Source organism: Oncorhynchus clarkii, chromosome 20 (genome assembly GCF_045791955.1).
Source record: "Oncorhynchus clarkii lewisi isolate Uvic-CL-2024 chromosome 20, UVic_Ocla_1.0, whole genome shotgun sequence".
In the NCBI taxonomy this organism is placed as follows: Eukaryota; Metazoa; Chordata; class Actinopteri; order Salmoniformes; family Salmonidae; genus Oncorhynchus; species Oncorhynchus clarkii.
In genome coordinates, this window is record NC_092166.1 from 78196763 (window position 1) to 78213508 (window position 16746).

Sequence of the window (16746 nt, forward strand, 5' to 3'; positions counted from 1 at the left end):
ACACCCGTTGCTGAAAGGTGTATGAAATCGAGCACACAGCCATGCAATCTCCATAGACAAACATTAGCAGTAGAGTGGCCTTACAGGCGGGATCAGTGACATTCAATGTGGCACCACCGTCATAGGATGCCATCTTTCCAACAAGTCTGTTCCTCACATTTCTTTGCTAGAGCTGCCCCTGTCAACTGTAAGTGCTGTTATTATGAAGTGGAAACATCTAGGAGCCACCAAGCGCTGGAGCACGTAGCGCGTATAATCGTCTGTCCTCGGTTGCAACACTCACTTCTGCCTCTGTGAGCAACTTCAGCATAAAAACTGTTAGTCGGGAGCTTTGTGTAATGGGTTTCCAAGGCCGAGCAGCCACACACAAGCCTAAGATTACCATGCGCAATGCCAAGCATCAGCACCCTGCAGCAGTGTTCCAACATCTAGTGGAAAGCCTTCCAAGAAGAGTGGATGCTGTTATAGCAGCAAAGGGGGACCAACTCCATATTAATGCCCATGATTTTGGGATGAGAGGTTCGACGAGAAGAGGTCCACATACTTTTGGTCATGTAGTGTATTTAGTATAGTCTTATCTAAAAAGGATCACTTTTTAAATGTTTTTTTATTTTATGAAATTCACTGAGGAGGACGTTCCTCGCCTTCCTCCTCTGAGGAGCTTCCACTGATATTGAAATAAATATTAAGATAAAGAGGCATATAGGAAGACATTTTTTTTTTGCTGATACTCATAATGTTCCTCTCAGAGGAGGCTGGTGGGATGAGCTATAGGAGGACGGGCTCATTGGAATGGCTGGAATGGAATTGGTGGAACGGGGTAAAACGGGGTTTCCATATGTTTGATCTGTTTGATACCGTTTCATGGATTCCATTCCAGCCATTACAATGAGCCCATCAATCAATCACATTTATTTATAAAGCCCTTTTTATATCAGCCGATGTCACAAAGTGTTATACAGAAACCCAACCTAAAACCCCAAACAGCAAGCAATGCAGATGAAGAAGCACGGTGGCTAGGAAAAACTCCCTAGAAAGGCTGGAACCTAGGAAGAAACCTAGAGAGGGGTGGCCAGTCTTCTTCTGGCTGTGCCGGGTGGAGATTATAACAGAACATGGCCAAGATGTTCAAACGTTCATAGATGACCTGCAGGGTCAGATAACGATAATCACAGTGGTTGTAGAGGGTGCAACAGGTCATAGCTGATCATTCAGAGTTAGAGACAGCAGGTGCGGTAGAGAGAGGGTCCAAAACAGCAGGTCTGGCACAAGGTAGCACGTCCAGTGAACAGGCCAGGGTCCCATAGCTGCAGGCAGAACAGTTGAAACTGGAGCAGCAGCATGACCAGGTGGACTGGGGACAGCAAGGAGTCATCAGGCCAGGTAGTCCTGAGGCATAGAGGGAGCATACTTAAATTCACACAGGACACCAGATGAGACATGAGAAATACTCCAGATATAACAGACTGACCCTAGCCTCCTGACCCAAACTATTGCAGCATAAATACTGGAGGCTGAGACAGGAGGGGTCGGGACACACTGTGGCCCTGTCCTACGATACCCCCAGACAGGGCCAAACAGGCAGGATATAACCCCACCCACTTTGCCAAAGCACAGCCCCCACACCACTAGAGGGATATCTTCAACCACCAACTTAGACAAGGCCAAGTATAGCCCACAAAGATATCCCCCACTGCACGAACCCGAGGGGTGCACCAACCCGGACAGGAAGATCACGTTAGTGACTCAACCCACTCAAGTGACGCACCACTCCTAGGGACGGCATGGAAGAGCACCAGTAAGCCAGTGACTCAGCCCCTGTAATAGGGTTAGAGGCAGAGAATCCCAGTGGAGAGAGGGGAACCGGCCAGGCAGAGACAGCAAGGGTGGTTCGTCGCTCCAGTGCCTTTCCGTTCACCTTCACACCCCTGGACCAGACTACACAGTCAATCATAGGACCTACTGAAGAGATGAGTCTTCCATAAAGACAAAAAGGTCGAGACCAACTCTGAGCTCTATAGGAGAAAGCCCTACCTCTTAGAAATTCTTGGAACAGTAAGGAGGCCTGCATCTTGTGACCATAGCGTACGTGTAGGTATGTACTGAAGGACCAAATCGGAAAGATAGGTAGGAGCAAGTCCATGTAATGCTTTGTAGGTTAGCAGTAAAAGCTTGAAATCCCGTCCTCCTATAGCGCCTCCCACCAGCCTCCAGTGGTTCCTGTTCATGGAAATCTTAAGTAAAAGGCAAAATATTTATTCCATATGAAGAGAAACCAGATTGTTGGCACTGGCAGCACCATGATTTCCAGTAGAGGGTAATATGTTGTGCTGATGTGTGCCCTCTGCTGCCTAATCAGAAAAGGGCTATGAGAAGGGCTACACCTCACTACAACCACCCACTGGGCCCGGTGTCGTGGTAATTTCCTGTATTACTAAACATTGAGAGAGCAAACCACACACAAGTCAGAGTTATATTATAAAGTCCATCTTTAATTATATGAGCTTCACCATAGCCCTGTTTGACTCTCAGATCAATTCAGTGTCTATAAATGAATTCTCTGAGAGTGTTTACAAAAAGACAATAGAGATCTTTTATAGCAAAGATCCACCCCCTAGTCGACATGACAAACCACAGATAAAGGCACTTTGTGAAGTTCCTATTTACTTTAAAGAGGAGTATCCCATAGCCAGATAGCATTAGCTATAAATGATTGTTCAGTTTGGTCTCCTAAACAAAGTTCTTATCTCGTTCTTGGTACAACATAGTACCAAACCATTACCTCATCCAATGGCAAATATCAATTGTCAATTTCTAGACACTCCCATCTTAAATACACCCCCTCCTGGACAAGATCAGAAAAGACAGTGAGCCTCTTAGGTCAGAAACTAGATCAAGATAAGGGCAACCTCAGAGGGGACATGCAATAGTTACAGACACATTCCCATAAGAAGACAAGCCTCCATTCTGTCCTCCTCCCCTTCTGATATTCTTCATAGCCTCACATTGTTTAACAGATACATTGACATATGAAGACAAGCCTGACCTCTCCCCTCTCTGGGCCCCAAGTGACTAAGCCCTAGCAGAGAAGGGATAACTGCAAACTGCCAACAGTATTATCCAAAAGAAGACATTCTAATGACATATCTCACATAAGCATTATTATGTTCCATGGGCGACGCACAATTGGCCTAGCGTCGTCCGGGTTAGGGAGGGCTTGGTCGGTAGGGATGTCCTTGTCTCATCGCGCACTAGCGACCCCTGTGGCGGGCCGGGCGCAGTACGCGCTAACCAAGGTTGCCAGGTGCACGGTGTTTCCTCCACACATTGGCTTCGGGTTGGATGCGCGCTGTGTTAAGAAGCAGTGCGGCTAGGTTGGGTTGTGTATCGGAGGACGCGACTTTCAACCTTCGTCTCTCCCGAGCCCGTACGGGAGTTGTAGCGATGAGACAAGATAGTAGCTACTACAACAATTGGACACCACGAAATTGGGGAGAAAAAAAAGGGGTAAAAATTTTAAAAAAATAGATACAAAAATAATCTGTTAAATCTGTCAGTCCATTCAGTCAGTCAACAAAAGGTCTGTGACTTTATGTTGGGAGATGGGTGGGGGGGTCTAGACTAGTGCTGAAAGGAATTGGCAGTTGTGGTTGGTCTGTGCTGTATCCAGTGTTGGTGTTGGGGCTTGGACCGGGAAAACCTGGGTTGGTACATTTGCTGGGTCCGGGACTGAAGGTCAACGGTTGGTGCTGGGGACCAGGAAAAAAACAAGAACCGGGAACTAGGGCTGCTGCAGGTGCTGGGTCGGGATCTGGGTCTGTAGAAGGGAGGAAGGACAACTGGAGGAGCAAGCAGACACACAAGCGAGCCCTAGACCCAGAGGTCTAACCTTAAATTAAGACCCCAAAAATTATTTGGATTGTCATTCATTTTCATGATACAGACCATTTTCCCTTTGTGGCTATGGTAACTAGTGAAAACCGATATCCAGAGGACAGCAGCAAGACAGCGTTCCTCAATGCAGTGGTATTACCACAGAGTTTCTAAACCAGCCTTTTGGTAGGCCGTCATTGTAAAATATTATTTGTTCGTAACTCACTTGCCTAGCTAAATAAAGGTTAAATAAATAAATGATGATAATATGATTTTTAAAAAACAAATAAAACGCTGTGCCAATCAAGACAGTAGCACACGCTCATAGTGGGCTTAGCAATTAATATAGCAAGACATAACTTTCAGCAACTATATGTCTCTAGCGTTCTGGCTACTTAATCAAGTGTTCCAAATCACATATTTCTTTAGGTAGATAAACTCTGAATGAAACTACGCGTTGAACACATCTCCAATACAACGTATTGCCTGTAGTGTCCAACGCCTCTAACTATAAGCATGACGAACTTCTTACGTGTCGTGCATCACGATTATATTTAAACAAGTGTAGGAAGCCCAGCCGTGAAGCCGGGCATCAAAAAATTAGTTGATACTCATAATGTTCCTCTCCACGGAAATCTTTAGTAAAAGGCGAAAGATTTATGCGATCTGAAGAGAAACCAGAGTGTACTACCGATGTAAAGGGGGTGAAACCGTCTAGATTCGCGGCACTATCATTCCCGGTAACGGATTAATATTGTTGCGCACAACAATAACGTGTGGATATAGACGCATAAATAAGGCGTCCACTACCATGTTCATGTAACTCTATATGTAAATATTTTGGGTGAAATTACGATAAAAAAAATCTAATACCGTTTCCATATACACATGCGAAGGGGACTCTGGGTAAAATAGCATACACTACTTCCTGATTGTTACAGCATTGACGCCTGGAATGGCGCTTCACAGTTTACAAATTAAAAAAAACCTGCTGAACGAAATTAAACTTTTTTTTTTTTTTACTTTATAAGAGTAGTCTGCATTTCACAAAAACAGAGACCGATTTGGCAAATAGGCATGCGCAGTTTAGACCCACATACCCACAGTTTAGACCCACCCACAGCTCAAAAACACTTCCCAAACTTGAAATATTACTTTGCCAAAGAGGAATGCACAACTTCAATACAGACAGGTACATCACAATCATGTCTCAAACTGTGGTGGTGTATCACTTATTACTAGGAATAGGTAGAAAGAAACATACACGGGCATGAGAACAGCAGTTTAGCCTGGTCGCTCCGAGAGACTTGTACCAAAGACAGTACAGTATGTGCTTGTACTATGATGAAAAACCGGAATTGAAAATATATTGGTTCCCAGCGAAAACATTTTTTTTTAACAAATTAGAACGGAACTTGAAAGGAGAAGAACCGCATACACGAAACGTGGAACGGGTGAACAATGGGACGTTCTTGACTTTTGATTCTCTTAACAATTTGTATGGGGGGGTTCAAATCAAACTTTATTTGCCACATGCGCCGAATACAACAAGTGTAGACTTTACTGTGAAATGCTTACATACAAGCCCTTAACCAACAGTGCAGTTCAAGAAGAAGAACATATTTACCAAGTAGGCTAAAATAAAAAGTAATAATGTAAATGTGAGGTAATGTACAATGCATAATATTAATCCCCCCCCCCCAAAAAAAAACAGTAAAAAGTGAAATAATAATAAAGCAAATCATGAAAACACCTGAAAGCGACAACAGCGCTCATGCAGAAAAATCGACTTTCATTAACACCTTTCTGTGTTTGCAAACATTGGCGCAGGAGGGCGATGCGGGCAAATTAGTGGCAGAACAGGGGGAGTGTTTATAGAAAAAAGAAAAAAAATCCTAATTTCACACTCGTTTTGGAATGTAATTCAATGTTAAGGCACGTATGAATGTCCTGCTTAATATGTTTGTATCATCATTGCAATTCTACTGCATTATACTTAAACCAGCGGCTAGCATTAGCTACAGCCTATAGCAATGAGCATTAGCATTCTACCTTACAACTGATGCATCCAAAATAGCTATTTTACAAAGATCACAACCAAATATATTCTTAGCAACTGTAAAAGCAAGAATAAAAACATCGGTGTAAGTGTATGAGAACCCCAAAAAGTGATTTTGTTTAAGTAATAAAAAAAAACGTAAATCGAGGCTATGTTGAATGGGCGGTGATGGATTCCTTACTGCCGCCAAGAGTCCGTTTTTCGTGTACTGGAAAAGTCTGTAGAAAGAAGCTTGACATTAATCCATGCCCAGTCCAAATCCTACAGTACAGTACAGCTACCAACAGTGGCTCACGGAGAAAATTAACCATTGCGACACACAGTGGTAGTGGAAGCTAGCACAGCGAGGCAGTCGCGGGGAGTCTAACTGTCCACCGGCAATTACTGATGCTGCGTTCAAGACAACTGGGAACTCGGAACAAATTTCAGACTGGAACATTTGTTTTGAACGGTCATCTGACTTTCCGTCCAAACACTTAAAAGACACACCCTATCCCCTCAGCCCTCAAATTAAGTGGACACTTCTGATGATATATCATGACGTCTGACGAGTATACACTTGCAGGGAAAGGGGCGAGGGAGGAAGGAATGATTTTTAAAAGTCCCTGGCCGGAAATTCATCACTCATTCATCCCCTTGATGATTGTGTTTTCAGCCACTGATGGTAGCATGTGGGTGCTTTATATGCCTTACAGTGCATATCTACTTATATTAAATATATAATTATTAATAAAAAAGCCTTGGTTTCATGCATGTCAACATCAGAAGCCTCCTCCCTAAGTTTGTTTTACTCACTGCTTTAGCACACTCTGCCAACCCTGATGTCCTTGCCGTGTCTGAATCCTGGCTCAGGAAGGCCACCAAAAATTCAGAGATTTCCATACCCAACTATAACATCTTCCGCCAAGATAGAACTGCCAAAGGGGGAGGAGCTGCAGTCTACTGCAGAGATAGCCTGCAAAGTAATGTCATACTTTCCAGGTCCATACCCAAACAGTTCGAACTACTAATTTTGAAAATTACTCTCTCCAGAAATAAGTCTCTCACTGTTGCCGCCTGCTACCGACCCCCCTCAGCTCCCAGCTGTGCCCTGGACACCATTTGTGAATTGATCGCCCCCCATCTAGCTTCAGAGTTTGTTCTGTTAGGTGACCTAAACTGGGATATGCTTAACACCCCGGCAGTCCTACAATCTAAGCTAGATGCCCTCAATCTCACACAAATCATCAAGGAACCCACCAGGTACAACCCTAACTCTGTAAACAAGGGCACCCTCATAGACGTCATCCTGACCAACTGGCCCTCCAAATACACCTCCGCTGTCTTCAACCAGGATCTCAGCGATCACTGCCTCATTGCCTGTATCCGCCACGGAGCCGCAGTCAAACGACCACCCCTCATCACTGTCAAACGCTCCCTAAAACACTTCTGTGAGCAGGCCTTTCTAATCGACCTGGCCCGGGTATCCTGGAAGGACATTGACCTCATCCCGTCAGTTGAGGATGCCTGGTCATTCTTTAAAAGTAACTTCCTCACCATTTTAGATAAGCATGCTCCGTTCAAAAAATGCAGAACTAAGAACAGATACAGCCCTTGGTTCACTCCAGACCTGACTGCCCTCGACCAGCACAAAAACATCCTGTGGCGGACTGCAATAGCATCGAATAGTCCCCGTGATATGCAACTGTTCAGGGAAGTCAGGAACCAATACACGCAGTCAGTCAGGAAAGCTAAGGCCAGCTTCTTCAGGCAGAAGTTTGCATCCTGTAGCTCCAACTCCAAAAAGTTCTGGGACACTGTGAAGTCCATGGAGAACAAGAGCGCCTCCTCCCAGCTGCCCACTGCACTGAGGCTAGGTAACACGGTCACCACCGATAAATCCATGATTATCGAAAACTTCAATAAGCATTTCTCAACGGCTGGACATGCCTTCCGCCTGGCTACTCCAACCTCGGCCAACAGCTCCGCCCCCCCCCGCAGCTCCTCGCCCAAGCCTCTCCAGGTTCTCCTTTACCCAAATCCAGATAGCAGATGTTCTGAAAGAGCTGCAAAACCTGGACCCGTACAAATCAGCTGGGCTTGACAATCTGGACCCTCTATTTCTGAAACTATCCGCCGCCATTGTCGCAACCCCTATTACCAGCCTGTTCAACCTCTCTTTCATATCGTCTGAGATCCCCAAGGATTGGAAAGCTGCCGCAGTCATCCCCCTCTTCAAAGGGGGAGACACCCTGGACCCAAACTGTTACAGACCTATATCCATCCTGCCCTGCCTATCTAAGGTCTTCGAAAGCCAAGTCAACAAACAGGTCACTGACCATCTCGAATCCCACCGTACCTTCTCCGCTGTGCAATCTGGTTTCCGAGCTGGTCACGGGTGCACCTCAGCCACACTCAAGGTACTAAATGATATCATAACCGCCATCGATAAAAGACAGTACTGTGCAGCCGTCTTCATCGACCTTGCCAAGGCTTTCGACTCTGTCAATCACCATATTCTTATCGGCAGACTCAATAGCCTCGGTTTTTCGGATGACTGCCTTGCCTGGTTCACCAATTACTTTGCAGACAGAGTTCAGTGTGTCAAATCGGAGGGCATGCTGTCCGGTCCTCTGGCAGTCTCTATGGGGGTGCCACAGGGTTCAATTCTCGGGCCGACTCTTTTCTCTGTATATATCAATGATGTTGCTCTTGCTGCGGGCGATTCCCTGATCCACCTCTACGCAGACGACACCATTCTATATACCTTCGGCCCGTCATTGGACACTGTGCTATCTAACCTCCAAACGAGCTTCAATGCCATACAACACTCCTTCCGCGGCCTCCAACTGCTCTTAAACGCTAGTAAAACCAAATGCATGCTTTTCAACCGATCGCTGCCCGCACCCGCATGCCCAACTAGCATCACCACCCTGGATGGTTCCGACCTTGAATATGTGGACATCTATAAGTACCTAGGTGTCTGGCTAGACTGCAAACTCTCCTTCCAGACTCATAGCAAACATCTCCAATCAAAAATCAAATCAAGAGTCGGCTTTCTATTCCGCAACAAAGCCTCCTTCACTCACGCCGCCAAGCTTACCCTAGTAAAACTGACTATCCTACCGATCCTCGACTTCGGCGATGTCATCTACAAAATGGCTTCCAACACTCTACTCAGCAAACTGGATGCAGTCTATCACGGTGCCATCCGTTTTGTCACTAAAGCACCTTATACCACCCACCACTGCGACTTGTATGCTCTAGTCGGCTGGCCCTCGCTACATATTCGTCGCCAGACCCACTGGCTCCAGGTCATCTACAAGTCCTTGCTAGGTAAAGCTCCGCCTTATCTCAGTTCACTGGTCACGATGGCAACACCCATCCGTAGCACTCGCTCCAGCAGGTGTATCTCACTGATCATCCCTAAAGCCAACACCTCATTTGGCCGTCTTTCGTTTCAGTACTCTGCTGCCTGTGACTGGAACGAACTGCAAAAATCGCTGAAGTTGGAGACTTTTATCTCCCTCACCAACTTCAAACATCAGCTATCTGAGCAGCTAACCGATCGCTGCAGCTGTACATAGTTCTATTGGTAAATAGCCCACCCATTTTCACCTACCTCATTCCCATACTGTTTTTATTTATTTACTTTTCTGCTCTTTTGCACACCAATATCTCTACCTGTACATGACCATCTGATCATTTATCACTCCAGTGTTAATCTGCAAAATTGTAATTATTCGCCTACCTCCTCATGCCTTTTACACACATTGTATATAGACTCCCCCTTTTTTTTCTACTGTGTTATTGACTTGTTAATTGTTTACTCCATGTGTAACTCTGTGTTGTCTGTTCACACTGCTATGCTTTATCTTGGCCAGGTCGCAGTTGCAAATGAGAACTTGTTCTCAACTAGCCTACCTGGTTAAATAAAGGTGAAATAAAAATAAAATAAATATGCCTACTGTATGATAGCTAGCAAATGAATTAGCTAACTAATGTTAGCCTGCCTAGCTGGAACTGTTTTATTGCTACAATTTCCAAAATATAATCAAACATATTTACTTTTACAGACATGTAAAATGCCGTCATGTGCATTAGTAGCACAATTTCCAACTTATTTGCATTTGTTATTACTTACACTTGTATGTTGACGTCTCCATTGATGTTGTTTAAGTTTTCGCAGACTTTTCTTAGCATATGTATAATCGTTGTGAATTGAATTATGGGGAGTTTCAGCCCCGGAGTGAACATAATTGTACACTTGCAAAGCCGACTAAATACGAGGGCTGAGGGGCTTACGTTTCAAACTTCCCTTGCTTGGCTAATCATTTGGACCGCCTGCCAAAGTGGTGACGGGGATTCCCCAAAGGGCATAAGGCGAGGGTAAATGGACGAGGGTGTGTCTTTTAAGTGTTTGGACCGTAGCCTTGGAATTTCAAGTCGGGAACTCGGGCCACTTTCTGGAGCTCCGTCTTTCCTACCTGAAGATCACTAATGTCATGATTTGACCTCATATTTTTCAGAGTTCCCAGTTGTCTTGAAAGCATCATTACTACTGATCCCGGGTGTTGATGGCGCATAAAGAGGCCCATAAAAACTACAAGTAAGTAACCTCTGCACTGTACATACAGTGCCTAGTTCCCCCCTATCTGAGATATCTACTGCAGCCCTCATCCTCCACATACAACATCCGTTCTGCCAGTCACATTCTGTTAAAGGTCCCCAAAGCACACACGTGCAATTTGATTTGATTTTTGATTTGATCCCTGGGTCTTTTCAGTTCGCTGCAGCTAGCGACTGGAACAAGCTGCAAAAAACACTCAAACGGGACAGTTTTATCTCCATCTCTTCATTCAAAGATTCAATCATATACTTTCTTACTGACAGTTGTGGCTGCTTCACCTGATGTATTGTTGTCTACCTTCTTGCCCTTTGTGTTGTCTTTGCCCTATAATGTTTGTGCCATGTTTTGTACTGCTACAATGTTGTTCTCCTGCCAAGTTGTGTTGCTACCATGTTGTTGTCATGTTGTATTGCTACTAGGCTGTGTTGTCATATGTTGTTGTTGTCTTAGGTCTCTCTTTATGTTTTTTATTATTTTTATTTAACCTTTATTTAACTAGGCAGGTCAGTTAAGAAAAATATATTATTTACAATGATGGCCTACCCTGGCCTAACCCGGACGACACTGGGCCAATTTTGCGCCGCCCTATGGGACTCCCAATCACGGCCGGTTGTGATACAGCTGGCCGAATCAAACCAGGATCTGTAGTGACGCCTCTAGCACTGAGATGCAGTGCCTTAGACCGCTGAGCCACTCGGGAGCCCCTATGTAGTGTTGTGGTGTCTCTCTTGTTGTGATGTGTGTTTTGTCCTATATTTTAATTTTTAATCCAAGTCCCCATCCCTGCAGAAGGCATTTTGCCTTTTGGTAGGCTGCCATTGTAAATAAGAATTTGTTCTTACCTGACTTGCCTAGTTAAATAAAGGTTAAATAAATGTAAAAAAAAAATGAAATGTCTTGATTGAATGTCTTCACACCCCAGAGTTAATACTCGCTGCGAACACCTTGGCAGCCATTTCAGCTGTGAATCATTTTGAATAACATTCTACCAATTTTTCACAACTCTTAGGAAAACATACAGTATACTGTAGCCATTGTTTTTGTCAAAATCTCTCAAGCTCAGTAAATTTGGTTAGGAATCATTGATGGACAGCAATATTCACACTCAACACCTCCTGGGAAGCAATTCTGGTGTGTCTTTGGCATTACAATTTGTGTAATTGTCCTGCTGAAAAATAAAACCATCCTATGGCGTGTTTTCCTCAAACTTTTTAACTGGGCTTTGCTCATTTCATATGTATTGTGATCCTGACAAACTTCTCTGCCGATAACAAGTATACCCGGACCAGGCTCCACGAGGGGGCTAAAGGGGGCTTAGCCCCCTCAGTTCAAACTTGAGCCCCATCAGTTTTTGTTTTATGTCCCTATATAAAAAAAATAGCACAATGGACAGTGCGCGTTGTTTGTAGGGGGGCTATGGAAAGCCACGGGGAGGTTAGGTATGAATCCTTTTGGTTTCCATAAAAAGTGGGAAAAAGCGGTTCTCATCTCTCATCTCTGTGGTAGGCGAAGTGAATAACTTGATACTCCTACGCTGTAATATTTGATTTTGATTTATAAGGGCGGGGTCAAGTTTACTGTTGAAGCTGCTTCACTCAACTCTGCCTCACACCCCAACACTACCAAGTTTAGTTAGCTTCTTAGCTAGCTTTAAAAAAAGCATTATTGTTATTAGCCTTAGCCTATTTAGCTATCTCGAACCAGCTAATCTGCCATGATGGATATCAGAAATGGGCTTCACCAAAGTACCCAAACAAAGGAGAGTGATGAGCAGCAGCAGCATCACACCACGAGGCCGCCGCCAAGTCGCGCCAGGATAATCGCTCCTCCTCCAACTTTTTCTGATCATCTTGGAACAGAGGAGCCAGCCCAGGTTAGCCTAGAATCCTACCCTAGCCACCCGCAAGGTATTTTTGTCCAAAAACATTCATTTAATAGGCTGTTTTGGTTATTTGGATCCCCGGTTTTGTTCTGTTTGCATTCATTCGTTCCAATTCGCGGTTGTGTCGGTATTCTAAGCCAAACTGCAGTTCAGTATTTTTGTTTGCAAAAATAACTAGGCTACTACTTTCAGCATTTTATTTGCATTTTTTTGTGTGCAACTGCATTCACATAGGTTGTTTGTAATAGGTGAATTTGCCAATCTATCTTGTAGCCTGTATGCATTACCAAAATGGCCTTGCTTTAGGGCGTTGTCCATTGTGCTGATACAGCGCAGCAGAGATAGGCTACAGATTTCAAAAGCACTCAATGATCTCAGAGTCTTGGCATTTGAACTTTGCTTATTGTCCCATCGCGCTCTTGCGACTCCTTGTGGCGGGCAGGGCGCCTGCAAGCTGACTTTAGTTGCCAGCTGGACGGTGTTTCCTCCGACACATTGGTGCGGCTGGCTTCCGGGTTAAGCCAGCAGTGTGTCAAGAAGCAGTGTGGCTTGGAAGGTCGTGTTTCGGAGGACGCATGACTCTCGACCTTTGCCTATCCTGAGTCCATAGGGAAGTGGCAGCGAAGGTCCAAGACTAACTACCATCTGGGGTAAAAAAAAATAAAAGATTGGTCCAGCCATGTCTCAGTCAGGCAGATTGCAAAGCATTCCCCGTAATCTCTTAGTTCGGATCAAAAGCATTAGTTCATCAATTTTGTGATCGGACATTCGATAGTAGCAAGGCAGGCAGAGGGGGCCAATTCACCTTCCATGTCCGGGTGTATTCTCACCTGTAGGCAGTGACCAGGTACGTTGTTAGTCAATTCCACAGGTAAAGAACGATGTTGTGGATCAGAAACACTTATACGATTTCTCCCTGATGCTTAGTAGTTCCAAACGACTGTATTTGTGTAAATATTTAGACCTCTGTACAAATAACATAGAAACATAGAATCATGGCTTGTACCGTGGCAAACCTCACGGCCACCATTTTCGAAAGACAAGACTTGGAAGACCATAGAGATAGGAAATGGGAACAAAACGTAGTGGCTTTGCCAGCTGCTTCATAATCACAGTGTTTCACACAATACAATAATAATCAGTGTGTCTTGAGTCCTTGTACCTCCAGTCTGGCGTCAGTCACTATTAACAATTATTTGAGTTTTATATTTTTTTAATTTTTTTACAAGGATAGTGCACATTAATAATCAACGTTTCAGTGAAAGTGCAGGTTTAGCCAGCCGGCTAATTTTCAACCACAGTCCCTGGGTTGACTATTATGAGTTTAATCCATAACATACAGCATCGAGTCTAGTGACCACCATCAACCTGAGATTCACAAACAGAACACTGGAAATCATGTATATTACAGAAAGGAACAATATATCAATTTGTTAACATTGTGTTAACCACACAACTAAATATGAACGTTATTGATCTTACATTTCCCCATTACAATTGTTCTTTAGGGTATTTTGTAACAGACACATTTTGATGTATTTTTGTCCACCTCTGCAGACAGACAGGGTTTTATGGTTGTTTTGTTTTGCCTGTCTTTCCCACTGGGTCCTCCTGTCTCTGATAAAGCCGGATGATCTTGGTGTCATGTAGTTTCTTCCAGGTCTTAATCTCTAGGTTGTAGTCGTGATTAGAGTAGAAGATGACTTTGGTTTTAGAGTTCCTCTCAACATAGTAGTTGGGATATTTATCGTGGTCCTCTGTGATAAATCCATACGCATCCACCTGAGAGGGGAAAGAGGGAGAGAGAAGAGGATCTCCGATGAAACCATGTGACCTATATGTAGACTGTAGCCCCCAAGTTCAATAAAGAGCTAATGTACCTAGTCATTTCTATGGTACACTACCCCATGTTGTGTGTCTTCTTAAATTAAATAAATGCCATTTAAGCAGACAACTTTATCCAAACGATTTGCAGCCATGCGTGCACACACTTTCGTATGGGTGGTTCCAACTGGAATCGAACCCACATAAGGCCATCAAATAATTCAATGGTGATCACATTAATGTCTCCTCCATTGTGTGTGTCCGTGGCGTACAGACTCACCATGTCACAGGTGTGCAGGGCCAGGAAGAGTGTGAATGCTCCGTTAGTAGGTCTGAATATAGACCACAATGAACTCTTCATCTCCTGGGACCACATGAACCTACAGATGAGGAGCACACGCGCACAGTTTCATTTCAGAAGTCACTTGGAAGCGACTACTGCACTGCAAGCACTGAATGTGATCACAGGGTTCTACGTTGCTAGCTTGGCGCTATGACCTTGCTAAGCTAACTTGACTAGTCATTTCTATGGGAAATGCCCCATGTGTGTCTTCTTAAATATAAAATATGCCATTTAGCAGACAACTTTATCCAAAGCCATTTACAGTCATGTGTGCATACACTTTCAAATGTGTGGTTCCAGCTGGATTCGAACCCACAATTATCGCGTTGCAAATACTGTGCTCTACCAACTAAGCCAGAATGGACCACATTCAAGATGCCACGAAGTGCCTTAACCATATGTGTGTTGAAGGCCAGTAGACTAGGGCTTTTTCTATCCTTGTCAAGGGGAGTGCTAACCTTCTCTCCTGTCATACAACACCTATTGGACAACACGTTAGGACAAATATTAGCACCCACCAAATTATTATCATTATTATTAGACACTTTGTTATACCTTTTGCGGATGTATCTGAGAAAGTCAGGGTGAAGAACATAGAAGCGGGTCTCATCAAATTGTCCTGAGTAGGCCTTCCACGGCCTGCAGATAAGACAGCAGAGACAATACTGAGCAGTGTAGAGGGAGTGAGTGTGTATGTGTGTGTGTGTGTGTGGGGGGGCAAATAGTGTGTGTGTGTGTATGAGACTATCCACGTCACAGGCTTACTGTCTGTCCTTGTAGGGTCCTTTAGAGACTAGTGTCTTCCCAAATAGACCCTGTAGCCACTGGAAATCCCTCAGCCCCTCTGGAATCAGCACATACTTTATACCCTGCACAGAACAGAGACACTAAGCAGTCAGCAGAGTGTGTGTGTGTGTGTGTGTGTGTGAGAACACAATACCATCTGTCATGACTCTTACAGCCCACATGCAGTCTTTTATTATATTTTTAAATCATCACTTTGTCTAATAAATCACCGTTTATTTTTATATAACAAAAAAAAAACATGTATATGATTTAATTCCCTTTGCCTCCTTGGGCCACTGAATTGCTCAGTCCGGCTGTGTGGGCGTAGGTATACATATGTTTATATATTTACATACAGCCCTGATTGGAGCCCACCCCCTGCCTGCCATCTATTCAGGGCAGCATGGCATGATTATCTACAGGGCAGAGGCCCTAACCCGGAAACCAGACACATCAATGTGTCAGAGGAAACACTGTTGAAATGACGACTAATGTCAGCTTGCAGGTGCCCGGCCCGCCACAAGGAGTCGTTAGAGCACGATGAGAGAAGGACATCCCGGACCGGCCAAACCTAATCCGGGTGAAGCTGGGCCAATTGTACGCCGCCTCATGGGTCTCCCGGTCACAGCCGGCTATGACACGCCTGGGATTGAACCCGGGCTGCAGTGCACTCATTGTTGAATTTGCGATTTCCAACTTGTTGTGTAATGTTCATGTACAGTGGCCGATGAGCACAGATGCATTTAATCTATAATTTCTCTTCATATGACAAGGATTAAAAGGATTTGCCAGCAGATTGCCGACTTGATGCATGATGTCTAGCTTGCTAGCTAAGATTTTGAAAGTATCAGTCCAATCAAAGCTACAGTAGATAAAATGTGATTTTGATGTCATTTTATCTGTGGCCAATGACCTTGAGCCTTCTTGGATGGGCACTTCTAATGTAAGTCTAAGGCAGCACCAAAGGGGCTTGATTTTTCGAGCTCTACCCATAGATTTTGCGGTGACATAGTGTCCCCATGAGTGAGAGAACACTGAGCCAATCACGGCACAACTAGAAAACATTACCAACCCCTACACTACGTATTTTCCCCTGGCTGCCCCACCACCACAGAAAGCACTGAGCTAGGCTGAAATGCATGCATTTTGGAGCTGCCTTACTCAAGAAAGCAAAAAACAGACTATTTGCATGCAGCTTTATTAACTCAATGGTAATAGGTTTTTACATTGTTAGCAAACTGACATGTGACACGTATTAATTCCAAAATAACATGCAAAGCAGGCACCAAACAGGCTCTGCGCCACCTGCCCTGAATGACGCGTCAATTCAATCATTTATTTAGAATTTATCAGAATACATTTTCCAGAAA

General features: G+C 44.3%; 1 protein-coding gene and 2 non-coding genes across 3 annotated transcripts in view; all 3 read right to left on the minus strand.

Annotated features, from left to right (window-relative positions):
• Nucleotides 1-4443: 4443 nt before the first annotated feature.
• Nucleotides 4444-4559, minus strand: LOC139377746 (U5 spliceosomal RNA). The gene has a single exon (XR_011628221.1). It is a non-coding gene; the product is annotated as a U5 spliceosomal RNA (small nuclear RNA).
• Nucleotides 4560-13611: 9052 nt separating this feature from the next.
• Nucleotides 13612-16746, minus strand: part of LOC139375707 (alpha-N-acetylgalactosaminide alpha-2,6-sialyltransferase 2-like) — a 33315-nt gene continuing 30180 nt past the window's right edge. The window contains exons 6-9 of the mRNA XM_071117517.1: nt 15356-15459; nt 15146-15229; nt 14528-14627; nt 13612-14205 (exon numbers count right to left, since the gene is read on the minus strand). Coding sequence (XP_070973618.1) covers nt 13993-14205; nt 14528-14627; nt 15146-15229; nt 15356-15459 — 501 coding nt within the window. The 3' untranslated portion in view covers nt 13612-13992. The remainder of the gene's footprint in view (nt 14206-14527; nt 14628-15145; nt 15230-15355; nt 15460-16746) is intronic.
• LOC139377774 (U6atac minor spliceosomal RNA) lies at nt 14943-15070 on the minus strand. The gene has a single exon (XR_011628245.1). It is a non-coding gene; the product is annotated as a U6atac minor spliceosomal RNA (small nuclear RNA).